Source organism: Prosopis cineraria, unplaced genomic scaffold (genome assembly GCF_029017545.1).
Source record: "Prosopis cineraria cultivar Desert tree isolate PC_DT_omini unplaced genomic scaffold, ASM2901754v1 PC10, whole genome shotgun sequence".
Classification (NCBI taxonomy): domain Eukaryota; kingdom Viridiplantae; phylum Streptophyta; class Magnoliopsida; order Fabales; family Fabaceae; genus Prosopis; species Prosopis cineraria.
This window is the reverse complement of record NW_026555341.1, coordinates 2,210,115-2,236,918: the sequence shown is the minus strand read 5'-3', so window position 1 is coordinate 2,236,918 and position 26,804 is coordinate 2,210,115. Positions and strand designations below refer to the sequence as shown.

At 36.0% G+C, this 26,804-nt stretch overlaps 3 protein-coding genes across 5 annotated transcripts; 2 read left to right on the top strand and 1 right to left on the bottom strand.

Moving 5' to 3' along the window:
• Window positions 1-5,461: 5,461 nt before the first annotated feature.
• LOC129323001 (homeobox-leucine zipper protein ATHB-40) lies at window positions 5,462-7,366 on the top strand. Of its 2 annotated transcripts, none has more exons than XM_054969497.1 (3): window positions 5,462-5,644; window positions 5,738-6,048; window positions 6,919-7,366. In XM_054969497.1, the coding sequence occupies exons 1-3, from the start codon at window positions 5,563-5,565 to the stop codon at window positions 7,144-7,146; spliced, it is 621 nt and encodes a 206-aa protein (XP_054825472.1). In that variant the 5' UTR covers window positions 5,462-5,562; the 3' UTR covers window positions 7,147-7,366. The 2 variants fall into 2 exon arrangements, with proteins under 2 accessions (XP_054825472.1, XP_054825473.1); XM_054969498.1 differs by having other exon boundaries at window positions 5,464-5,632.
• A 9,033-nt stretch (window positions 7,367-16,399) lies between these two features.
• On the top strand, window positions 16,400-22,589 carry LOC129321850 (G-box-binding factor 1). 2 transcript variants are annotated; one of them, XM_054967774.1, is made up of 12 exons: window positions 16,400-16,740; window positions 19,473-19,625; window positions 19,706-19,753; window positions 19,854-19,943; window positions 20,029-20,118; window positions 20,336-20,502; window positions 20,583-20,640; window positions 20,793-20,841; window positions 20,964-21,181; window positions 21,577-21,654; window positions 21,844-21,969; window positions 22,140-22,589. In XM_054967774.1, exons 2-12 carry the CDS (start codon window positions 19,569-19,571, stop codon window positions 22,179-22,181), a joined length of 1,023 nt encoding a protein of 340 aa, XP_054823749.1. In that variant the 5' UTR covers window positions 16,400-16,740; window positions 19,473-19,568; the 3' UTR covers window positions 22,182-22,589. The 2 variants fall into 2 exon arrangements, with proteins under 2 accessions (XP_054823749.1, XP_054823750.1); XM_054967775.1 differs by lacking the exon at window positions 16,400-16,740 and adding an exon at window positions 17,084-17,324.
• Window positions 22,590-22,992: 403 nt separating this feature from the next.
• On the bottom strand, window positions 22,993-26,804 carry LOC129321852 (HVA22-like protein k). The gene is made up of 8 exons (XM_054967776.1): window positions 26,638-26,804; window positions 26,091-26,149; window positions 25,784-25,881; window positions 25,354-25,405; window positions 25,119-25,182; window positions 23,760-23,855; window positions 23,453-23,531; window positions 22,993-23,367 (listed from the first exon to the last, which is right to left on the bottom strand). The coding sequence occupies exons 1-8, from the start codon at window positions 26,668-26,670 to the stop codon at window positions 23,231-23,233; spliced, it is 618 nt and encodes a 205-aa protein (XP_054823751.1). The 5' UTR covers window positions 26,671-26,804; the 3' UTR covers window positions 22,993-23,230.

Genomic DNA, 26,804 nt, shown 5'->3' with positions numbered 1-26,804 from the left:
TTAAAAATTTAACATGCAAACTTGTGATTTGATATTGCATTGTTATGAATATAAAAAAGAACGTTGTGATTTTATGCAAATAAAACTTGTAATTATTACTTGATATTTTTAACATTTGTAGCAATATCAGAGATTTGACATGCGAAATAATAATTTGTTATTAAATTGTTATGAATATAAGAAGAAAAGTTATAATTATTTAAATAAAATTTATGATAATTACTTGTTATTTTCGACACTTATTGCAATATCAAGATTTTGACATGCGAACATTATTGTGAATATATGAAGAAAAGTTATAATTATTTAAGTAAAACTTATTATCATTATTTTTATTTTTAATAAAGGCAATATGATTATTTATATAAATTTATTAAGAACAAAAAAGTTTTTAAGGACTTTAATTAATAAAATTATGATATTTTGAAGAAATAAATTATCATTTATATAATTTAAAAGAAATTTATTATTATTTTTTTTAATTTAAAAGTATGAAAACTTCAAGTATTTTATATTTTGAAGTAAACTTTTGAAAATGCTCCATATCATGTGCAAGTATAACTGGTCACGGCAATGAGTGCATTACCCCTTTTGAAGTCGCTCTTCCAAGCTGCTTTGACTTGGCTTCTTCACCTTCGAGCGGGCCCCACTCCCTCCAACCCACGGAACCACCAACCATTAACTGCCAACTACGCGTGCACTTCAGATTTCCTTGATTTATTTATCTCTCGAAAAATGTTTTCATCTTCCTTTTTTTAAAAAAAAAAAATCTCGCTCGTATGATTTCACGGTTGAAGTTAAGCATGGCTCGAGCTGGGTGCATGATTGAGGGCCACCGATGTAATGAACATGGAAAGCAAAGGAAGGGTTCTGGCCCTGGAAGTGAATGATTGATGGGTGGCAAGGAAAATATCGGAGGGAGGCTTTTCATTTTGTCGTCGCCAAACTCCGCTGGTCCTCACTTTGGATAGAGAACTCTTTTTTTCTCGCAAGGACAGACAAAGTGGACATGCTTTACTTGTTGTCTGGGGATTGAATCTGAATATTCCCCCCAACATTGTTCCATTTTTGCCACGTGCTTCCTTCCATTATACATGTTCCTTTGGATCATTATCGCAAGCGCAACCACTCGAGTACATGGAACATAAAAGTAGACATAAATTTTAGAAAAGACACAAGTGGCGATGGATATGACCCAGCCAGCCTTTGCGTTCCTTAATTCGTTGGACAATATTTACCAAGGGAAACCGTGACGAATATGTCTAGTTATCTGATTTGTTTTCAATTCAAATTTTAGGCTGCTGATATTAACCAGAAAATATTGAACATAACAGGTACGCAACTGGTTCCCGTGTATAGTTTAATTTTTGGAACATGACTATTCCTAACTTTATGTAGTGCTATCAGTTTGTGAGAGAGAGACCAAAAAAATGATTTCACCCATCAGGCTCTTTTCATGGGTTATATATGGCTTTTTTAAAAAATGAACACGTGTTACCCATTAACTCAAGGCCATTATATTCCCTTCATCGATCTCTTGCGTGTATTTCTCTGGATGAGAAAAAAGGAAGAATGCAGAGCCATGGATGTGAGGGTGAGGGAGGCTCAATCTCATTCCCTAAATTCCTCGCACTATTCTTAGTCCTCCATAAGCAAGAGCTTCCTGCTCTAGACAGACGACAATTCTAATTTAATGGGCAACCAAGAATGACGTAAACAATGACGAATGTCTAGAATTGTCTTTTTGTCACGCTTTTTTTTTTCCGCCTTGAATTTCCGCCGTTCATTCTCGTGCGGGCAACTGCGCACAAAATATATACAACTCGATTTTAACATTTAAAATAATGGATCTCAGACGATGATGACGCTGGTTAGATTGGAGAGAAGATGAGAACTGTTGGCAGTACGGAGGCAAATCAAAAGTTGCTTGAATCATGCTCGAAGACACTGTTTTTAAGAACTATTTTAAAACACTGGCATGGTAGTTCTCTAAGATTAAACAAGCATGTCCTGCAAAATGCAAGGGTACAAAACAACAAACACTAAGAAACTCAAACGAAGAAGAAGAACACAACAGAAGTCGGAGAAAGAAAGAAAAGCCTTGAAAGCTCAAGAGGCAAGCGGATTGTTTTGTCTGCATGCATGCCTATATATAGGTCAAAATCTTGGATGAACGTTGGAGTGCAATCATCGGATTAACTTCACCATTAAACTTTGGTTACAAGAATATAATTTTCATTAAGCACTGAGCCGTTGGGGGGATGAAACAGTAATGAAAATTGATTAACAAATATGTTAAAAAAATGGTTTAACACTCAGAAACGGCCAAGACTAGAATTCAAACTTCAAACGGCAAAAATTTGAGGTCTTTTGGTAAGCTCATAAAAGAAATAATTATTTATTTTTTGCAAAAATAATCTAGTAAAAAGAACCTAATGTCTCTTGAACTCATGCATAGGGAGGACGAATTGATTGTTTTCAATCACAATTGCTTTGAGTTGGCCTGTTTCATAGGCATGAGTTCACTTTTCTTTCAAGCTCATTTTACTATCCCATTTCATTTTTTAGTATTTATATACTAGGAGCACTTTTAATTTAGGTAATGTGAGACTTCTTTTAACACACATACAATTACTACAACAAGAAGGAGGTGGAATGCCATGCCAAATGAGTGGGGAAGTTGGTGATTGACATATCGCATTAATGTATTTGATAAACGGCGGAGTCTTTACAGTAAAAAAATGTTTAAGTAGGGAGAATTATTTATACTCAATATACTATATTTTGTCTCCTAATCAATATACTTAGAAAAAAGCTAGCTAAGAAGAAAGGGAAGAAAGAGAGGTCTTTTTTTCAAAGCGCAAATACTGTACTATGGCCGGGGAATAAAAGAAAGCGTACTCAGTCTCGCCAATTGAATTTATCCGGTTGAAGTTTTTACCCCAACAAACCATACAATATCTTGCTTAATTTTTAACTCAAAATATTGTTCCCTTTTGTGGATTTTATATCTATGTATATTTTGTCACATTAATTAGATACTACTAGAAAAAATAGATTTAATAGCAAAAATTTAGTAATAAATTATTCTGTTGCTAAAAAATATAAAGCATTTTTAACTGAATTTTATTTTCAAGAAAGTAGTTATTTGTCTTCAAAATAATACTATTTTTTTTATATTTACTCCTATTTAATAATTCCTCTATCCTTATATATGAAATGTTTTTAACCGAATTACTCAAACCAATAAAATCACAGTAATATTTTCATTTTTCTCCTAATTATTGTAAATAAAAAATATTTTTTTAAAGTAAATTAATGAGTACTTATCTTTTTTTCTTTCCAATGTAATAAGGATACAATAATCCATTAATTAAAAATATGTTAACAACATCTTATATTTAAAAACAATTTTTTTTTTTAGAAAACTTCTTATACATAGGGAAGGAGGGAGTAGCTAGGGTATCTCATTTTAAAATAAATATAAAGTAATTTATATATTATGGGTACTTTTGAAAAAAATATTGTAATTACTCTTTGAAATATTAAAAATACCTTATATTTTTAAATATTTAAACTCTCAAAAAATAACTTACATTTTTTAATAGAGGAAGTACCAATAAATTTTGAAGTTTGTCATTGATATTCAAAATTTTAGTGACGACGAATATGATTTTGCTACTAGCTCTAGTCACTAATTATCGCAATGAATAAAAGAAAATACCATATAAAGTAAAATAAAAATATAATGTAATAATGCACACACTTATTTATATATGTACATACAATTTTTATATATAATTGATTTTATTATTTAAACGACATCCTACAATAGAAATAAAAATTGAATCATATTTGAAATAAATAACACAAATATATTTTATATAATTTAATTATTGATTAATTTATATATAATATATAAATATAGGCTACAATATTTTGTTCATTAGAGGTTGTGAGTTTCAAACCAGGGAAGTCATATTTTGTAAAATAAAAGTATAATTCATGGGCATGGAATGGAGTATGGGAAGTTAAATGTTGAGCGGGGTAGCTCAAGAAGGCAAGGAAAAAATATCCAAAACTATATTTTTTTTTTCAAAGTGAAAAACACTAAAAATTAGTGATAGACGATGAATATATATCCATCGCATGGATTAGCAATATTGTATTTCTTGTGGACAGTGACAAAAAATTTTCTATCAGTGGATCAATAATTAGAGAAATTAGTGACGGGCTTGACTGTTTATCAAATTTTCTGCTAATGATATTTCTTTCCTTTGAATGTTGATAGTGATTGATACTGATAGCGCATTTAGTTTTTTGGCTGATTAATTATTATTGTTGTTGTTGATTTAATTTGCTTGGCCACAACAGAAATGCTGTATTGTTGTCAAAACTGCATGTGGTTGACATGGGTTATAACTGAAAAATGAACGATACGACGGAAGGCACGAAAAGGAAACGTTGTACTCGAGTAGTGACTTCTGATTCCTGATCAAGCGATGGATGTAAACTCAACGCTGAATTCCATAGAAGAGGAAGAAGAAATCAAAATTTGGTTCACTCATCTCGAGCCACGCGTGCCCTAATCACAAAGCCGGAAAGGTGGTTAGAGAGCAGTTTGGCTGTATGAACTGCTACTCGTAGTACCACCCAATTGGACAACAAAAGTGACTTGCATGTCCAAATCCAGAGGCCAACCTTCTCTCCCTTTAATTTGTTTACTAGTCTCGAGGTGGTCAGCCTTGGGATCCCAACTCCATCCGTTTTCACTGCCTTGGAATTGAGCTCCCTCAGCTCAGCCCTTAAATTAGTCATGTTCACACCCCGTTTTGACCCTCTCTTTCTCTGTTATTCTCTTGTTTGGAAAAAGCCAACTTTCCTCTTCTATCCAAACACCCGCCCTTATCTGTACGTTTCTCTTTCAATATTTCCCCATTCTCCAATTCGTTCATCATGGCCATCCCCCTTGGGCTAATTATTAGATCACACTGGTTACTAAATGATCTTCATCATATTACTTATTTAGTCCCTAGCTGCTACCTTCACGGATTATTTCTTTTCCTTTGCTCAATTTTAAGCGTTTTAAATTTTTCTATTTGCACACAAACTTTATCCCTTTCTTTTGTTTTGTTTTTTGTTTTTTTGTAAAAATCTGGGGAGAAAGATATCATGCTGCTCAACTTAATTCAATGTTGATTAAAGAATTGCGTATTCTAGCATCTCATATCCTATTTACAAATAATACGACTATTTTGTAATGTCTGTACGTACATGTTTTGTAGGACATCATCAAATGGCTGCCATAATAACAGAGAAAAACGACACCATGATCTGTAAATGTTGACAAAGAGTAGGGGCAGTTTTGGTAAGAGGGCGGTCCTCCACATGAAAGAAACTCAAGAAGACACGCGCATCGTTTTCCTTATAAATAAGGAAGCCTTTGTTGTATGAGTATCTCCAAAGCCATTTCGCTCTTTGTGGGAGAACATAACTCGTACAGAGAGGGAGAGAGAGAGAGAGGACTAGAGAGTGACATCTACCCCCACGAATCCTCATCCTATGGACGATCACATGGTGCTTGTCTCTCAGCTGTACCCTGGTGCTTACTCGCAAATAATTCCTCAACAAGGTTTCCATCTTGGTACTTTAATCAGCGTTTTGCTTTTTCTGAATTCGTCATCGTCTAAGGCACTAAATTTGAACTATGGCTTCTCTGTTTGAAAATATTAATCAGGGGAGACAAAGCCGAGACGACGTCGTAAGAAGAACAAGGGAGGAGAAAACGGAGACGGGGGAGTTAAGAAGAGGAAGCTGAGTGCAGAGCAGGTGAATCTTCTAGAGCTAAACTTTGGTAACGAACATAAATTAGAGTCTGAACGGAAGGACCGGCTGGCGTCGGAGCTGGGCTTGGATCCGCGTCAAGTGGCTGTTTGGTTCCAAAACCGAAGGGCGCGTTGGAAGAACAAGAAGTTGGAGGAAGAGTACTCCAGCCTCAAGAAAGTCCACGAGTCCACCATTCTCGAGAAATGCCGCCTTGAAACCGAGGTGCTTAGCTTCTCCTTCTCTTTTCCTTTTAATTAAACTACTATCATTGCTTCGTTCCCGAGAAAATTTCACCCCATATTTTCAGTTACGTTACTGGGGTTCATTTCATTATGGCCCCAACGTATTCTCGTGCTTACAAATAATCTTTATTTGTTGGAACCTAGCCTGTTATCATCAGTGAGTTTGAGTTTATCCATCGTCTCCTGAACTTTAAAGCACGATCTGAGCCAGTCAGTGAGCTACCTAGAGAGTCGGAAAGTAAGACTTTTTCGTGTTTTCCGTCGGTTTCTTTTTTATCCAAACAGTTCCATCGCAGTCCATTTTTCTTTCTCGCAATAATGTCTATTTTGGGCAAGCATGTCTGGACTTTTCTTCTACTTAGACTTTTTTTTCCCACTTCTCTCGTTCGTTTGGCTCTACAAGCCGTTGCTTTCTAGCCTAAAAAACTTGTTTCCCCCGATAGTTTAATCCGCGAAAATTTTAAGAGAGAGAAGAGAACGTACCGAAAGTTTAGTTGCACCCTTAGTTGGTCCTAAACAACAACCGAAGAACAAAAGAGGGGTAAAAAACAACAAAATACAAGGGAAGAAAGTGATCCAACAAGACCATCTAAGCTCCGTTCTCGAAGAAGAAATCTGAGTTGTCTTGATAAATTCTTCTCCATTAAAATCCATACAAAAGTAAGAGGGAAAAGAGAAGGGAAAAGACAAGGAATAGCATAATGCCGCCTTAGGAGACGACAAAAGGCACAAGGTGCTTAAGAAATCCGTACAAGGTTATGTTGGGCCTTGCCATTACGGCCCACTTTTGAGGAAGTCGGAAAGTGACAGACGTTTTAACTGAGATTTTGGTGAACTGGTGATAACGCAGGTACTGAAGCTAAAGGAGCAGCTTTCAGAAGCAGAGAGAGATATTCAACGGCTTCAGGAGCGAGTCGAAAGGGTATCGAGCAGCAACAGCCCCAGCTCGTCACAGTCGATGGAAGCTGTGAATCCACCATTTCTGGGAGATCTTAGCGTTGAGGCTTATGACGATGGCGTGTTTTACATGCCACAGACCCATTACATCAGTGGCATGGATGAGTGGATGTTCATGTGATCGAGTCACCTGAATTATTAAAACCACATTATAATTAGTGTTCTGTAGATAATGTGAATGATCTAATTATGTAAATTAATGGCTAGCTCCCCCTTAGGGATAAGTACGTAGCAATATGTGGCTAGCTGCTAGCTAGAGTGTGCTTTTGACTATACATAATTTCGAGAAAAATTATGTTATTAAATTAATTAATAATTAAACTTCCACTTGACCCCTATAATTCATGTCCCGTATCTCCGTTTGCCGCATAAAGTTCATCAATATAATGTGTTACCCCTTGAGGAAGTATTTGTGCCGTGTCTTCTCAATCATAACTTGAATTAGCTTCATTGCCCAAGCTAGCTTATCCGCTGTGTTCTTTTGGGTAAGTTGGAGAGGGAACTTGAATAATTAACCCAGGACTAGTTTAACGCCAACTTAGTCTCTGTTTTATTTTCGGCAATGACCTGAAAGATTCTTCGGGTTTAATTCACTGAATGTACTGATAAAATAATTTGATATGTTAACCCCAGCGCCACACAGGACCCTCTTGATATATATATATATATATATATATATATATAATTCTAAATACCCTAGAGGAACAAGACAGCCGATTTTATAGAGGCTGACCAAAACTAACTAGCCATGAATTCATCATTACATGTGCTGCTTAATTATCTGGACTTTCAAGGATCAGATCATTGTACTTCAATAATTGGCCATTTTTGTTTATCACGGTTGCCCAAAAAATTCCGTAGTTTATTTTCTATTTTTATGCATTCGAATCGTTCTCTCAATTTCTTTAGCATGCTTATTTTACTTATTAATTCCCGAAATTTAAAAAAAGTAAAAAAAAAAAGGAAGGAAGGATAAGGAGGGAACACAGGGAATAAAAAGCTTAATTATTCCCACGAAAAAAATGATGGTGCAGTACTTGAAGCCTTGAACTTGGACAAAAGTGTATGGTTCTGTTCGAGATGACTTGAGTGTGTCTGGCTGGAATCTATTTTCCTCCCTTTTCATTCTATTCATTGCTTCTTACATCTAGTTGACTTCTACTGGACAACACACTCGCAAAGTACCCGCTTTCCACAAAATTTGTTTTGATTTGAAATAAAGTTATTTCAATATGAGGATAGTCTTTTTTTGCTCAAAAAAAAAAATGAGGATAGTCTTTTATTTATGGCAAAATTAAAACCAGGGAAAGTAATTCCCCGGTTAAGTAAGTTATCTCCAGTATTGTAATAGAAGAATTTCTCACATTCTCAGCGAGTAGTAGTATCTTTTTGGCAAATATTCAATGTAACCATAGAATGAGACGGAAGAAATTAAATAAAATTATGTTGTCAATGATGTTTTATTGCAATAACATCGTAGATATTATTAAAAGGGTTAAACCAAAAATTCACTCTTAAACTTTTTTTGAGACGTAATTGATATTTTAAAGTTTTAAAAGGTATAATGTTTTTTTTATATTTTTTAAAATAGTGTAATGTTGTCCAAAACTGACGATTCCCTAATGACGATCGTTAATTTGCATTTTTTGACCATCCTATGCTTTGTTGGCATGCCTTGTAGGACTAAATAATGCTTGCCTGGTCATCTATGTGGCATTTTCTTCATTCATTAAAACACATTCATAACAAAAACAAATCTTCTACAAAAATGAAAGGATGAAGGACGCGCAAAATGTTTGGCAGATCTGGAATGAAGATGGAGGGAGAGAAGGCAGTATCACACGCGATGAGTCCAAATCTAAGATGGAAGTCTAAACCATGTTCGTTTGGTGTTTGAAATTCGAAATTTGAAGATGAAGAGGAGAGCTATGGTTCGCGCAAATTTGCATCAAAGAAGACAAGGAGGATCTATTGGACGATGATGATGGAAGAGAGAGAGAGGGACGAAGAGAGCAAGCCACCGAGGCTTACGACGCTGCCGCTTTTAGATTCAGCGTCATCAGGCTTTCAAATTGCGGGGCCGTCGGGTCTTGAAGGAGATCGAAGGTTTAAATGAGGGATTTGGGGTCATCGGACCTTCTTCTATGCCTCACTACGTACCCATGGCCTTCTCTCTCTCTCTCTCTCTCTCTCACACACACACACACACACTCAAAACTGCATAGTAGTTTGAGACCAGTTTATCATGTTCATTATCATTTGTTGGTTTAGGTGCTTTGGGAATCATCATCGTTCAAGCGAAGAGCTAGCAAGTCTCTCGATCAGCTCTCTAAGACTCTTCATCTAGCCTTCTAAAATGTTTCAAAGTAAGCCTTTGGCTTTTGAGCTCAAAGGAAGTATGACTTGGAGGGATAAGTCCAGTTTCTCGTTGATTTGTCATGTGTGGTTTTCCATCACCTTTCGAAATTTTTACATCTAGTTTTTCCACTACAGCGGCTTTGTATTGGGTTCTGTTATGCTTTCTTGTTTACTGCTAATGCTACTATTAATTCATATTGTAGCTGTCGATCAACTCTTTGAGACTCTTCGTCCCTAAATTAATTTGTTTGGTTGGGACTCGTTTAGTTCATGAACAATTGTGATTATCTAGATCTCTTTTTATTTTTGCAATACTTTATGAAGAATTAAATTGGGACCTTGAAGAGATAAATTAATGTTGGCTTGAATGAGCAAGAAGAGGAAGACACGAGAAATAGAAGTGGAATGGATCTGTTTTTTTTTTTAATTATTAATTCACGCCACATGGCTTGCCAAAGTAAGGTAGGTGACATGTGGACAGACCACCTAAGCTCAATGAAGTCAACAAATATCAAATGTTTAAATCAATTAAAATTGGATGACATTGTACTGCCTTTGAAAGTATAGGGGGAACATTATACTTTTTAAAACTTTATGATACCAATTGTGTCTTGCGAAAAAGTTCAGGAGTAGATTCACAGCTTAACACTTATTATAATGGTAACAAAACTTGACCCAAAAAAAATCATCTGGCTCAAAAATGATTAAATAAAAATCTACAACTGGATTGGCATCTGCTCCTTCAATAAGGTCCAAAATTCCAGTTTTGTGATGGGATAAAATTATGAGCATAGAAGAGTTTCATTTTATGCTTGTACAATTCAACCTCTCTTTATCTTTAGCGTAGTATATACGTGCATATCCACTCCTCTTCATGGTTCATTTGCTTATTCAAGTGTTCATCTTAATTTTTGTTTTGAACAACGTGAGACTTTTATTTCACACACACTGAACATCAACATATAGTTTATGCGCATTAGCTATGCTCTGCCTATTTTCTTGGCACTCATCACGATACTCATTAGTCATTCCATGGCTTACCCTTTCTTGGGTTGAAAACGAATCTGATTTTTGGGTGATTTGCCTCTTCCCTTCAGCCTTCACTTTTAGTCTACAATACTCAGATGATGGGGGTTTCGTTCCTGTGCTGTGATGAGACGATCTTTTTGTGGTGAAATGTGTCCTGATATTCTTTTCTTTTAATATGAATGCACATTGGGTATGTGGGACGCTACAAGATTAATTAAATCTTTGTCCAGTACCAATTCATCCTCATCTTATTAGCATTTTTTAAATATGAAGACGCGAGGCATGGAATCTCGAGTTCTGATCAGAAATAATCATGCAAGTTGGAATTAATGGATACAACTGTAGGAGAAGGCAGCACGTGATTGTATTCTCCCAGTGTTTGATTCCTGCATTGAAATCGGGTTTGAATGATTTACAAGTGTAATTATTGATTCGCATACGTGCTCGAGTATCTGTGAGCTGAATATATACAGGAATAAGAAGGAGCCATGTTCAAAAGTTGAATCGCGTTTAACTCGATTGATATATCCTCTATTCGTTTGTTTTCAGACGACCTGTTTTGTCTCCTTAATTGTTTTTTTGGAGACGAAGGGGGAAAAACTTGAAAATCAAACCACCTTTACCGCTGCCACGTATGCATTATTGTCCATGTAATTAAGTACTATCAAGGAGAACAAATTAGTGTGGTGTGGCGATTCTTTGCGCTTTGGGGTCCTACTTGATCGGTGAAGGAAATTAAATCGTGAGAGTTGTTATTGTTGAATTCGCAAAACCAAATGAACAAACAGAAGCAGTGAAGGACAATAGAAGTTTAAACTCCGAAGGAATACACAATATAATGCCTAATTATTGATTATTAATGGAAGCGTGTGACAAGGAAAAAGCAAGGGCCAGGGTTATTGAAGACTAAACGAAGTCCCCGTGCAACTATCTCAACTTTTAATTACTTATTGAAATTATTTGAAGGTTAATTGAATTTGAAACAATCTAAACTCTAGGTTGCACTTGAATGGGTGAATTTAGGTTGAGAATATAAATTTAAAATTTCACATTTAAAGTTTACAGATTATAAATTCTTTTCTTGGATGATATAAAAAATTTTAAATTATAATATTATAACACTTTATTTGGATCTTAAACAAAATTTTAAATTTTAAATTCTTTATTTGAATTTAAAAGCAACTCACACTATGTCAGCAGTCTGGTCCTAGTTAGGGGTGAGTAAAATCGAACCGAAATCAAAGATCGAATTAAGTCGAATCAAATTTAGTCTATTTGGTTATACGATTCTATTTGATTTTCTTTTATTAAAAATTTTGATTGATCAATTTAATTCGGTCTAGGAGTTTTTGAACCAAATAAACTAAACTGATCAAATTATATATAGTTTTCTTTTCATATTTTTAAAAAGGTGCATAAATTCTTATCTAGGTGAGTAAGAGACATCTTTCTACCATTTACACTTGTAGTAGTAGTATTTTTTATTTAATGTGATGCTTTGTTTTTTTTATTTCTATAATTTAATTTTTAATGCAATAGTACTGGGTTTTTTATTTTTTCATGAATTTTAGTATAAGATTATTATTTTTTGTTAGGCCTTCAACATCAAGGAAACAAATGGATAAAAGAATATATGCACAATTAGACTCCATAAACCTAAAGCAAAGCTTATGAACTGAATAGACCAATCGAATTGAATAATTATAATTTGATCTGATCAAGTATTTTGATTCGATCCAAATTTTTTGTGTAATTCGATTAACCCATTTTGGAGAAATTGGAATGGAATCAACTGAACCAAACTAATGCTCACCCCTAGTCTTAGTCAAAATTGGTGGTCTAACCTAGATTAAGGGTGGCAACCCGATCTTGGTCAACTCCGGCCATCCAAACCCAGATGATGTTAGTGGTCTAGTCTCGATGAGTGGTGGTAATCAAATTTCGATCGACATCGACAATCTGATCCCAAATAATGCCTAAGGATTAGCATGGGACAATTATAACAGTATGAGGGTTGTGGATTAGACTTGGATAATGATACAAAACATTCCTTGTTAATGGTGTTGGCGATGATGGCAAATTAACACAAGTTGGATGCAATGGATCAACATCGGATAGTGGTGGTAGACAAACACCGGATGACAATATTAGACCGGTATTGAATGACACGACAATGGCAAACTAGAGGGGTGGACTTGATTAACACCTACTGTTTGGTCAAGGTCGGCTTTGGTTGTCTGGTCTTTGTCACAGCTGAAGATCTGGTTGTGGTTGTCACAAGTGGTCTGGTTACAATCATCACTGATAGTCAGGTCTTAGTTAAAGTCGGCCGTTTGGTTCCTTATCACAGCTAGTGATTTGGTCCCATTTGGCTCCAACGGTTCGATCTCAGTGGATGTTGGTTGGAGACACTAATATTAAAGTCAAAAAGGTGGCGAAATCAAGGAACGAAGGTGAAGGAATAGAGAAGCTTCCATTGAAATTTGAAATAATAAAAATTTAAAAAGAATTTAAAATTATAAAGGAATTGAGTTAGGGGTTGTAATACCCTCTCTAACATTACAATTCAAACTCAATCACACGAACTAATTGACAAATAAAACTGATTTAAGAAAGGTTGGGATTCCAAATCAAAACATTTGAAAACTATTTCTAAAATGTTCAAGTTGTGAAGTAGTACACAGTGGAAGCACTAAAATCATGTGTATGAAAACCTCAAGGAAAGCTAATTTCAAACAACACAATTTGGGCAAAATATGAGCCATGCACCCAGTATGTGACATTTATGCCACGTATGTGGCATAGAAGCACTACCGCTGGCTTTGTACCATGTGTTGTGACACATACATCAAACTCTATTGTTAAAACAATAGTTCTGATGTGAATTTTGGGCATGCATCGTTTTCATATTCAATATCCAATTTGGGTTATTTAAATGTTCACACAAAGCTTGTTCAAAACTAACCAATGACATTGGTTTCATTTAATTTTAATATTCCATTTAAAAGTTAGATACCCAAGTGCGTTTTGATAAATTTTAAGTTAAAATCTTTCATTTGAGCATCATAATTGAAAACCATAAGTCATTGGCTACTTCTAAGGCCATGACTACATCTAATGAGACAATTTACACTTAATTGACTATTCACATACACATTAGCACACATATATCCAAGTTTGGCCAATAAACTGCCCATTTTACACACATTTGGGCATAACTGTATCATTTCATTTAAAACTATGTTAATGACCAAATTTTCTCATTTATCACACGTCATTCTATCCACATGTACTTGTAATCAATTCCTAGCTTGTATTGTCACTTTCACTTCAAACACGCACACGCACGATAGAGTTGGATACAAAATCATGCTTACATTCGCAAGTAAAATGCTTATGCACAATTATATACTCTTATGTTAACTTATATATAAATACACAACTTTTATAACACAAGTTTTTTATACCAATTTCTTACAATTGGCAATTAGAGAGAGGTACCCTCTAGTCCTGGCCATATCTTTCTTTTTGGCACCACTAATGTTAAAACCTGTAAAAATGTAAATAACTATGGGTGAAATTAAAATCTCAATAATCAAAATAAACCATTAAATGCTCATTAACACAAATTACCACATATAAGTAAACAAAACTAAAATAATAGTTTAAGAGCTATATAGATATAATATACCCTTTTCTAAATACTTTTCCATATTCATAAACACTGGCATGATCAACTATTCACTAATCCTCTAAAGCTCCTCAGCTTGAAACTATAGGTTCTAATGGATCAATTGCATATTAACCTAAGCACACCTTTAATGGTAAAAACACCTGGCTAAAGGTATTCTATCCCACTTCTAGACTATAGTTTCCTCCTTCATACACACACACTTGTGATAAGGGTGTCGTTGAATCCTAATTGCACCCTCACAAGCACTAGGGAGTTACTAGACTGTCTGAATGTCCCATGGTAACAATCTTAAAACATTGTTGCATTAGATGTTCTATGGTTTCAGCCTAATATAATTTGTTGCACCGGATGTCCCATGGTGTCAGCCTGATTATATGAATTTATTCACTCACATCTCTACATACACACATTCACATATACCCAAGGTGAATTCTCACCCCCCTATGATCATGCCTTTCACATGTATATGCCACCACTTTCTCGCAAATCACCGTAAATATATACATATATTCATTTCGTTTGCAAATCATCAATTATCAAATGTTTCAAAACTACTTAACCATGCACATTGTAAAACATGGGTCATGAAAATTTCACAAACATCATTTGTACAATTACTCCTATGTAGTTATAATAGCTAATAAACATAACAAATTGTAGTGCAGATACTAAGAAGATGGAAGGAAATTAACATAAAGAAATAAGAATAGTAGTGCAAATATAGCAGGAAGAGAACACAATAGAAAAGAAGTTGAACAGGGAGAAAGTGACGACCAAAATTCTTCTCCACCTCCACCTTAACCCTCTAAGTCTCTCTTTATGTAACCTATGACCCAATAGTTAAACCTTAGGCTCATATTTGGACACTGCTTCATATTTACAGCCCGTATACAAGGTTAGTTCATGACATACTAATAAGAAAGAAATGAAAATATAATAAAACGTCAAAAGATGCAAAAAGCCTTGACAATGAACTCGAAGCAAGAAAATCCAGGGCAGACACGACTCTGTGATCTCCCACAGCTTCATAGTACAGTGTAGCGCTACGGGCATCTGGAAAATGAATGATCAATGAAACTCAGGCCCAAAAAAAGAATCATGGGTGAAAGGGGTTGTTTCCGGATGCTGCCCTTCTCGGCCCATCTATATCATCACAAACCCAACTAACTGTCAGCACTGTGGGATTTCCAAACCCATGAAACAGCCCAATCAATGATAATCACGAGCTGTGGGTCCTCTCTCCTCTGCCTTTCGCATTTCACATCTCCCCTACCCCACCAACCCAAAACACACAAACCTTGACTTTTTTTTCCTCCCTGATTCATCCATTTAGGCACGCCCGCCGCGTCGAAAACTCACAAAACATGATTCCAGCGTTGTGGATCTCCAATCATGCCCAAGGTTCATCTGAAACTATTTGTGATTGAAAATTCAAGATTGCAGATTCATCCAATAAAACTTGCAGCTTTTTGTTTTGATGTTAGCCATTCCACGTCAGTTTAAAGTGAAATTGATTTTTTTAAAAATAATTGCATATTTTTCACGAAAAAGAATATTACGAAAAGATAAAATTATACGTGACATTCATATGATGAATAATTAATATATAATAAGTGCTTGGAAATATCATATTTCTTATAGATTTTGACATGCTCCTTTTGAATCCATTTACAAGATAAAGAAAGAAGATTTTCTTTTGTCTTATATATAAATTATATTATTAAATTTTTAATCACAAATTATCTCCTTCACCTTCTATTAAATGTTATAGAGAGAGAAATTATATTATTAAAATATGTATATTTAACGAAAGTAGAGTTGAATTTTTTTTTAATTTTTTAAATTTAAAATAGAATTACTAAATTTTAAAGTTTTTTTATTCTGATAAAACTTATGAAAAATAATTTAAAAATAAAAGTTTACAAATAGACCACATCATTTAATTATGATATACTCGGAAAATTAAAGTGGAGGGTTGGGATTTGAAGGTGGGAGCAATAGCGGTTTGAGGATGACATTGACGGGAACGTGGAGGTGAGGTGGAGGAGACAAAGAAAGGGAGTGCCGAAATGGTAATCTAATCCCATCTATCTATCTAATTATTAATTAATTAATCATAAAAATAAAATAGAATAAGAATAGTTAAGGTTATCCGGAAGGGCAAAATGCTGAGAGGAGGAGTAATAAAGAACCTAATCCAGTGAGACAAGGACAGCTGTAATGAGGAAGGCGGCACGTGTCGTGGCCGAAGCCCTAAAAGCAGCAGACTCCCGCAGGACACCACCACACCCGATCCCCCCTTCCCAACCCACTTCCTCTCTCCCCTCCTCCCTCATCCCCCACATCGCAACCTCCACAAGCAGACACGCCCATCTCTCTCTCTCTCTCTCTCTCTCGCCTTCCATGGTCGCTGCTGGTATTGCTTTTTTGTCTGCGTGCTTCCCACCCTCACCTTCCTTTGTCTTGCCTCTTATCCTCGGCCGTCGATTCCTCTCTTTCCGCCAATGCCATTTTAATTATATTTCCTGAAACAAGGCGACAAGAAGCCGCTCTTACGGAGCCTACTATTACACCACTTCATCAAACCCACCCTCCTCCGTCCCACTTGGACTTCCACCTCATCCCTCTAAACTGGTCAGTCTTTCTTTCCTTCCTCATCTTTTCTGTAATTTGCTTTCCATGTCTGTGCAACAGCGCTGCTTCCCCCTCTCCTCTACTCTGCTCAATTACTTCTCTTTCCTTTTCCTTTTACGTCTCTCTTGTCAAACTTCGACTGACTTTGGGTACAACTAGAATTAGAATGCTTTATGATCGTCTGATTCTCCCCTCCCTCGTTATTTGCTTCTCACATAATTTAAAATTTGAATAAATTCATTCATCATCTGATGAATCGTTGAATTTCCGGTTCCTTTTCCTTAATTTGTTCTTTTTTGGGGGTTGATTTTGACTACGTCTTTTTTGTTAATAAATTCCGTAGGAAAAACGGTCAGTGATTGATATCTCAATAGAATCCGATTGCAATTCATGAGGAAGTATTGCTTCCGTTGGAAAGCGTTTTTGTGTGTGTCTCTCCTGTATTCTCATGAACAAAAGACTAAGCGAGTGAAAGAGGGAGGCAGGGGTTTGCTAGTCCTTATGTTTGCTGCGATTTTCTACTCAATTCCTGGCATGATATGCACCGTGTTACCAACCTAGGTTCAAATTGTCGATAAGCTAAGGTGATCTTTGTCATGTGCGGTACCGTATCAATATCATATCGGATTTGATTGTCTGAATTCAAAGTAAAATGGATCAAAAATGTCGCGAAACATATTCTTAAACCATCTAGTGGACAAGAAGGGGCTCTCTCATCAACCAATGGGGTTAGGTATAATGTAAGAGGCTAGTTCCTAAGGTTGGGATCCCCGTTGAAATAGGTGTCTACATTTAGTGCCCCCCGTGCCTTCAATGGGATACATATGAGCAATAAAAAAAAAAAAAAGCACGTTCTCATCATCAGCGGCACGGTTGTTTGACATGTCGTGGAGAAGATAAACAGGGATAAAATATAGTTTTTTGATGTTTTACATGCATGGATTAAAATGAAATATTCATAATTGCTTTAACAAGAAAGCTGTGGTAGGTTTTTATATAAGGACAACTGGACTAAATCTGCGAAGGTAGGCTTGAAATGTCTCTATTAGAACTTACATCCCCATCCTGTTCTAAATCTTATCCTAGCAATTTCACATGCGTGCCTTTATTACTTTGATATATGGTGACTAGGACTATTGAACTTGAGATCTTGAACCCATCATTATACCACAGCCTTGGGCTTGATCTCATATACGCATACACTCGTAGGTAATGAGTGCCAAAAAAAAAAATGTTTTAATGATTCATGTTTACTATCTTATATTGTCAAGACAGATACTGTGCTTTGACAATAAACCTTATCGCCAACGCATTAGTTTAGAGCAAGCCTCATAAACTCGACTTTGAGCATATGTGGTCTTGAGGAATGTCAATTGTAACCATACATGCTCTCTAAAGTATAAGATTATCTACTGAAAACTGAATTTCACATATACATGGAGATCTGTATAGGCATACGCATTCCAGAGATTAGTGTAATGGAATATTGCTCTCCTTGTCTCTGCTCCCTCATGTACCATTCAAAATGGGTTTCCCTCCAACTGAAGTCACCGTCCTGATATGAGGAGGAAATTATAGCATACTCCCTCTGTCTTTTATTGTTAGAGAAAGCACCACTTTTGACTTGTATTTTTTTATAAGGAAAATCAATTATTCCAATAAGCATTTATTATACATTTTCAAAATCATCCCTCATAATTTATTTTAACAAGAAGCAATTACTGTATGTTTATGTTGATTAACACAGGCATTTTAGTCCAAATTTTTTATTTTCAGATTTAATTGTTATAGTTAATTAACTTTTTTAAATTGTGTGATGTAGTTTTTTTCTCCTATATATAAAAACGGAGGGAGTATTTGCTTTCCTTTAATTGTTGCCTTCATTTTCTGATGGAGGAGAGGATACGTTTTATTAACTTAGGATCCTTTCCTTTCTTTTCGTTAATCAGACTAAGATAGTCTTTAACATATTACACTTAGCATGTTAGGATTTGGCTAATTGGTGACTTTATCATTTCTTGTCCTTTAAAATAATGAATGATCATCCATAAAGGTAATGACAAATACAAGCGAGGCTCAATATAGAAGAGAAATAAGTAAGTCATTTTTTAATTTCCTCAAAATCATGGAACTTTGCTGCTAGTCTTGCAAAATGATCTTTCAGCTTAATAATATTCAGTTAAGACAAGGGTCGTATCGTTTAAATATTACTTTTTGGCTATTTGTTCATTGTACTCATTTTCTTGAAAAGTTTAATTACAGCTGAACATCATCTTCTCTAGTTTGTCAGATAATTATTTTGACTTACACTTTAATGCCAAAAATAAAGACATCTAGTTATTTGCATTCCAGTTAAGTCGCTTAGTACATGTTGATGTTTTGGGGCTGCACTGATGATTTTTATTGAAGGCTATCATCAATGTTTTCTCATCCTTTGGGTTGGATAACAGATAATAAATTCAAATCCCTTCAAGGGATGGGCTTCTTTTTTAACAATGTCAATTTCTTTGACTTTAAGAAGTCTTAATCACTTATTTCTTTGGATGAAATATCACTCAAATCTATATTTTAAACTCATTTACATATATTTACCTATATGTTTGATTTGAGAGTTTGACTAACCTTAGTGATATTATATGCCTGTGATTTGATATATATATATATATATATATATATATGTATGTATATTTCAAATCATACTGCTTGTTTACTGATATGTGTGCTTGTTCAAGGTGATCTTATGATTTCCATGGATATAAGCATTTGATATCACCAGGAGGCTTTTCAGTTGATTTTATTGAAAGGACAGTTTGTCTGAACTGTTCTGGATGGGGACAGGGGAAGAGAGCACACCTAAACCATCCAAACAAGCTTCTACAACTCAGGTTCTTTTCCTTCTGTTGTCCTTCACATTTTACTTCTATTGATCCTTCCTATCTCTCATCATTTCTTTTTACATTAACAGGAGATAGCAACACCACCTTCGTACCCTGATTGGTCTGGCTCTATGCAGGTGAGTGGAACATAGATGAATTTATTCACTTTGGTTTTATATTCATGAAAAGTTTCCTGCAAGTAAATAAAGTTAACTAACACTTCGGCTTTTTATTTAGGCTTATTATGCTCCTGGAGCCACCCCACCTCCTTTTTTTGCCTCAACGGTTGCTTCACCAACTCCTCACCCCTATCTATGGGGGAGCCAGGTAATGTCGTATGTACATAGGGTTCTTTGCATACTCAATTGATGGCAGAAAAGGCTGTTATTTACAGATCTGTTTATCTTTTCAGCATCCTCTAATTCCGCCGTATGGGACACCGGTTCCGTACCCTCCTATGTATCCTCCAGGTGGTGTTTATGCTCATCCTGGTATGGCCACGGTAATTCACTAACTCTCCTATCCCTGCACCTGTCCTCCCCTGGCAGGAATACATTTATTATTATTATTATTATTATTTTGTAGTATTTACTTGTACAAGATGAATCCCATTTGTGGAAAGCAACTTTGCTTGCTTTATCATAGTTTGATTCTTATTCTCTCTCTCTCTCTCTCTCTCTCTGTGTCTCATGCACACGTGTGCTCGAATATTTTGGTAGACTCCAAGCTCCGCACAGCAAATTGTGGAACTTGAAGGTAAGGGATCTGATGGAAAAGATTGTAATTCTGCCAAAAAATTGAAGGGAACTTGTGCTAGCACTGCTTCCAAAGCTGGAGAGAGTGGAAAGGTAGGCTCAGGATCCGGGAACGATGGTGTCTCGCAAAGGTGAGGCAAGCTAGCGGTTAATTTTGCTCTGAATTTGTTTCCTCAAATGGATTTTTTAATAAAGAGAAATTCTTTGACAGTGTTGAAAGTGGTTCAGAGGGTTCATCGGATGCAAGTGATGAGAATACTAACCAACAGGTAGATGACAACTGAGCGTCATTATTTGTGCTTGGTTCACTTGGTTTCAGTAAATAAGAAATTTCCTGAAGTCTATGTTGCCTACTTTAATTTTTATATTTAGCTCCATGTGTCACTTGCATTTTTGTCTAATTAATTGTATCCATGTGAAGGATTCAACTACTAACAAAAAGGGAAGCTTTGACCAGATGCTTGTTGATGGTATGGTGTGTCTTTGTTCGCAATCATTTTCCTTTTACATATGTTCTGAATTATAATTTGTATATTCTTTTTTTATACATCAGAAAATATTTAATTTGTATATTCTTTGCAAACTTTCTTAGGGGCAAATGCACAGAACAGTTCTGGTGGCGCCATTTCTCAGAAGCCAGCTGGCTCAATTCCAGCAACTAATCTGAACATTGGAATGGACTTGTGGAGTCCAGCTGCTGCTGGTTCGGATGCTGTGAAAATGAGACATAATCAATCTGGTGTCTCCGCGGCTGTTGCTCCTTCGACCATGATGGGAAGGGAAGTTGCCCTTGGTGAACAGTGGATACAAGTATGAGTCTTGTAGTTGATTTTTTTTAGCAAATTAGGTAGATTTCTTTTAAATGTTGTTCAAATAATCGAATTACATGAACCTCCCTTCTATTTTGAGAATATATACAGACCTACTATTCTCAACTCATTTTTCCCCCTTTTTTTGAGCTAGTTATATTATATTTTAGCTTTTTTTTTTTTTAATGTCAAGAGGTTATGAATCTTGAGTACTACTATTGACACCTCATTCCACTCTCACCTGAGCGAGCCATAAATGGTTCTGTCTAATTTTAATTTTCTTGCATCTACATGGGAGTCTTGTGGATATATATATATATATATATATATATTAAAACATCCACCTCCTATCGTTTCACCCGGTCCTATTAATGGAGCTTCTTGATGATTTGGTAGGATGAACGTGAACTGAAAAGACAGAAGAGGAAGCAGTCTAATAGAGAGTCAGCTAGGAGGTCAAGACTGCGGAAGCAGGTTCTTTCTATACTCTACTTCGTGCTCCTATGTTGAAGAGAAACTAAACTGTCTATGACTATAGCTGTCGTTAAGCTGTTTTATTCAGTTTTTCTTTGGCAACATGTTCTATTCGCCTTTATTCAAAGCGGCCTCTTCAGACTTTGTTCAAATGTTGAATTGATGTCTTTTGCTTTCCTGTTTGACTAGGCTGAATGTGAAGAGTTACAGAAGAGAGTGGAGACACTAGGAAATGAGAATCGAACTCTAAGAGAGGAGCTCCAGAGGCTGTCTGAAGAATGTGAGAATCTCACATCCGAGAATAATTCTATCAAGGTAATTTTGAAACACCTAGACAGTTCTGCTTTCCGACACATTTCCAGTTCCAGTGCATCATCTCTGGCATAGTACAATTTCATTTCCATTGCTTTAATTCCCGCCAAAATATATGGGCTTGTGACACAATTAAACTTGACTTTTAAGTAATAAACAAATGTTTTCAACAGGAAGAGTTGGAACGGCTGTGTGGACCTGATGCAGTTGCTTGACTTGGATAGACACGCACGCTACAGCTAAATCTGACACTCCCCTCGGTAAAACAAATTTGCAGCTGGGAATGTATGGATGGCCTCGTCTCTCCCTCTCCCTCTCCCTCTATATATATAGATATTTTTTTGTCTCGCTAATTTATGTGATTAACCCTCAATTATAATTCCCCTGATGATTTACTCGTCATATGTTGTAATATTTTCGGCTGCGGAAGAGTAGGTAACGTTAGGCTAATGGAGCACCATATACATCACTGATGCCAAAGAGCCCGGCTTCAGTTATCTTGTATGAGCCTCCTGAGAGATAAGTCCGTAATCATTATGTTCCCTTGGAGTCTTTCGTTTTCCGCTATTGGTTCACGTTGAAGTGGAATTACTTTTAGTATTATAACAGCTCCATGTTTTTAACACTACCTCGCCAACAGAACCGTTAGTTCTCAGTTAAGGTAAGCGCCTAATTTTCATGATCAAGACACTAATTAAGCAATTATAAGCTTCTTGAATTTTCTAATTAAATATATTTAAAAAAATGTCATGTGATACTTGTTTGAAGTACAAGTGAAACTATTAAAAATTAATAGGAAATAATAAATGACATGAAATTTGGCGTGAAAAAACCTACCAACGTAAAGAATAGAAAACCCATGAATGAAAAAGAATCACGTGATAATCATCTCATTCCTATAAAAATGAAGAGACTATGAACAAAAAACTAAAACTGTAAGCTTGGTAATAAATAATATTTCCTAAAATCTCAACTATAAATATAATAGAAGCTACGATAATAAATAAAAATAATCACAAAAGAATATAAAAATTTAAATCATAATCTCAACAAAATAGTAGAAAGCACCGGGAGTTTCGCAAACAGATAATTATGAATCTTGCAGTTGGACTCTTACACTTACAGCATCGCCATTGTTCATTAAACAAAGGAGCCAGCTGTACAACGTCATCCTTGAGGCTGGCTGGCAACAGTAAATTGTATTTTAATTCAAGCAGGCTAGCGTAAAAGACTAATCTCTCTCATGGGTAATGTGCTTCTCTGATCATGCGATGTGCCTCTCTGGTTGATCAGCAGTACTCTGATCAAGCTCAGAATCCGATGAATTAACTGGTTCTTCTGCTGGACTTCGTTGCTGGGATCTATCTGATTCACCAGCGTCCCTTATCCTATGGCCTGGGGCTATACATTAGGAAATTTACTTCACAAGCGAATACTTTAATTAGGGGGGAAAACTAACAAAGAAGACCATTACATGCTGCTTCACCTGATCTAGTTCCAGTTATCTTCACTACCATGCTCCTGACAAACTGGATTTCTGTTTGGTGTGAACTTACTAGTTTGACCTGCAAGTTTGACAACTTAAACTCCATTAACGATTGACTGATGCATAAAGGCAAAGAATGGACACAACTTGACGGGAGAGTGCCGGGATAATGCTCAGTGCCGAGGATCAACATTTTTAAAAAATTTACAATATAGGCAATCTCCAAGGTTGACCCTTACAGTCAAACCGCTTTATCACAGCATTAAAAATCCAGTTGTCTAAATTGCAGCAGAATGTGGGGACATACCACTTCACTGTATGCGAGGCCCAAAATTTGATCAGTTTTAGCTTGATGCTTCAAGAAAAATGGACGAAGGTGGTTCACGTATATCTGTTTTGCTCCCTGTTTGAAAGCAAGTAATGGTAAAATATGAAAACAGAACCGATCTATAGAAGAGACAAATTATCAGCCACATGCATGTAAAACAGGGGACAATGTAGGCTGCAAACTGGAAGAACAAAGATCGATTACCGGAAGGCTGTTATGAGAGAAATGAGGAGAGTAGAATAAAGAATGAACTGACATTAAATAGCTGCCAACAAAAGCCATTCCCGCCACTGTATAGCTGCATTTACATGCTTTTCCTAATCCCTTGGCGAAGTTAGTTATTACCTACTCTAACTCTGCCTCGCATCATATTCACATCAAAGGCTGAGGCGAAGTCAAGAATTTGTCTCCTTAATGAATCAGCCTACATTTAGAAGATGGATCCCTCCAAAATACCACCAATTGGTCTTCATATTGACAAAAAGGTTATTATTTTGCTTGTGGGCCCTGAAAGTCATTTGGAAAAGCCCTTTACTTAAGGGCCAGGGGGAAGTACGCCGTTGAAGAGTTGCATTAGATAAATGTCCAATTCTGCAGAACTAAAGACGCACTTTTTTTTTCTCAATAGCACTACTTATCAGAATATTAATTTAATTACAAGGCAAAATGCAAAAAATTCACCGAGAATTGAGGGTGATGTACTCCATTTATGTAGTAGTTCGTCAAGCCCCAGCTTCCAATTTTATGCACGCAGCTCCTTCATTTAATATCCATCCAAAACCTTAACTTCTCCCTCCTAGGTAGATTTTTATTATACCAAGTCAGTTTCAAATGGCAAATCACCAAATTCCTAACTTGGGCACCTGGCATCTTCTCAGTCCAAGTGGAAGGAAAAAGCTAGGTCAGCCAAGAAAAAAGGAAGGAAAAAGTTCGGAGTTTTCGATGGATATTTAGTGGAGAATGTTCAGGAAATTCAATTTTTTGAGTTCAGGGGGTTCAGTTGCAGATGACCCTAAGTTAGAAGAGGTTTTCTGCATCTTGGCCTGAGTTGTATAATATTCTCAGTCACATTAAAAATAAATGCCTATCATGCAATAGAAACTGATGAAATTTTGTATTTTTTCCAAGAAACCAAGATGCTTATCAGACACTTGCAGGACTTCTGGCAAGTTAAAACTACGACAGAACCATTGAATGAAGGAAAAGGGGAAACATCGGAAGTATAAATGACAGGTGGGGAGGCCACAATAGAAGTCTGCAGGAAATAACTCGATTTTGTTAAAGATTCAAGGACTTTTTTACTGTCTAAAATTCATTATAATCCTACGTTGAACTCACATCAGTAGATGGAAGTTGAAGCCAGACCAGAAATGCAAACTTCAGGTGATAATACATAGGGCACCTGCACATTAAACAACAAAAATTGAAAATTATCAAGTTCATTGGCAAGACATGAAAAACATGTCACCAGTCATAAAAAGACTCCATCAGGACCAGTGATGGTGAAACTACATGCAAAGAGACAGCACCCTATACACATAACTTAAAGGATCAGGAGGGGGGCAGACCATACCATGAAATAAGCTTATCTGAGAAAACTTCAATGAGGCTGAAGGATCCATAAGCTGCAAGTGATAAAAGTGAAACATAAAACAGCCAGGTAGAAAAATATTAATATAATAGAGTCCATAAAAGGGTTCGGACAAAGAAATGCAAATAGCTTTGCTGTTGCAACTTGAAGGACTTAATATGATATGGATTCATATTTGGTTACTTCATTCTCAGCAGATGTCATAAAGCACTGAAGATTCTTAAAAACAAGTGTGTTTTGATAGTAAGTCCAATCGCATGTAGTCAGAAACACACGAGGATAAATAATAATGGGGAGGGGGGATAAAATTCTCTTAATCGTGGCAAATATTCTTGATGGAAATAATATTTGACTGTAACAAATGAATCAGAAACACAATCCAAGAAGAAATGAAAAGCTAGGTAATTTCTACCTGCCCAGTAGACAAGACATCTATGTTGAGCATTTTGATCTTTTCTTTCTATTGCCTTGAATGTAGAATACACAGGTAAAGCAACGCCTACAGAACAGCTGCACAAATATAATGCTATAAGCTAAAGTGGCAATTTAACATTCAACAGAATCGGCTCCTAGAGCTCATCAAAGAATCTTCAAATCAATAGCGATCTTCAAATAAAAATATGTCCACATGAATTTAAGAGTGTGTGTGTGGCTTCTTAATTATGAGAGAAATATATTTCCAACCCCAGAATGCGAGCAAGCATTAATTAGTGGCTCACCATGCCGTTCGAATCACAATGTTAGAACCAATAGGACAAAGAAGCAACCGCAGTCCAACCTGCACCAAATCCAGACATCAATCTGAGCGACCAAGTAACAAAAAACATCGATCCCAGCCGGATAAAATAGTTGGGAAGGGGGGAGAGGGAGGGGGAGTCCTGATACCAAGGAATTGTCCATAATTACAATAATTTCTCCAGAACTCAGAGCCCCTTCAACTAATAATAGTTATTACGGGAAAGACACGTAGTTCGCTACGCTGAGACAATCATACCTTTCGAATTTTAGAAGTTAAGAAGCAATCGCTTTAGTTTATTACTTCAATTAGAACCCCGAAATCTATACTAAAAATGTGAAGGACAAATTACCATCCGATGATCCGTCTTGTGAGCACTAGCATCAAATGGATATAAATGGAGAATTAGGCTACTTTGATTGAAGAAGTATATGCTAAATTAAAGAAAGAAAGAAAGAAAGTACATATATGTCAAAACTCTAGCTGAAGAAAAATGCTAGAATACATAAGAGAAGCAGATCGATCCCGACCTCTCCTGATAGGTTTGATCCTAGAAGAGCCATTCCAACGACACCATTCCCCTCCAAAGCGCACAAGGTACAATCGGCTGCAGTGTTTCCGGGTTATGGCGTCCAAAATCCTCGAGTTACCAAAGACGACAAAAGGCTTTTGGAGTCCCGGTGACGCAGTTTCGTTG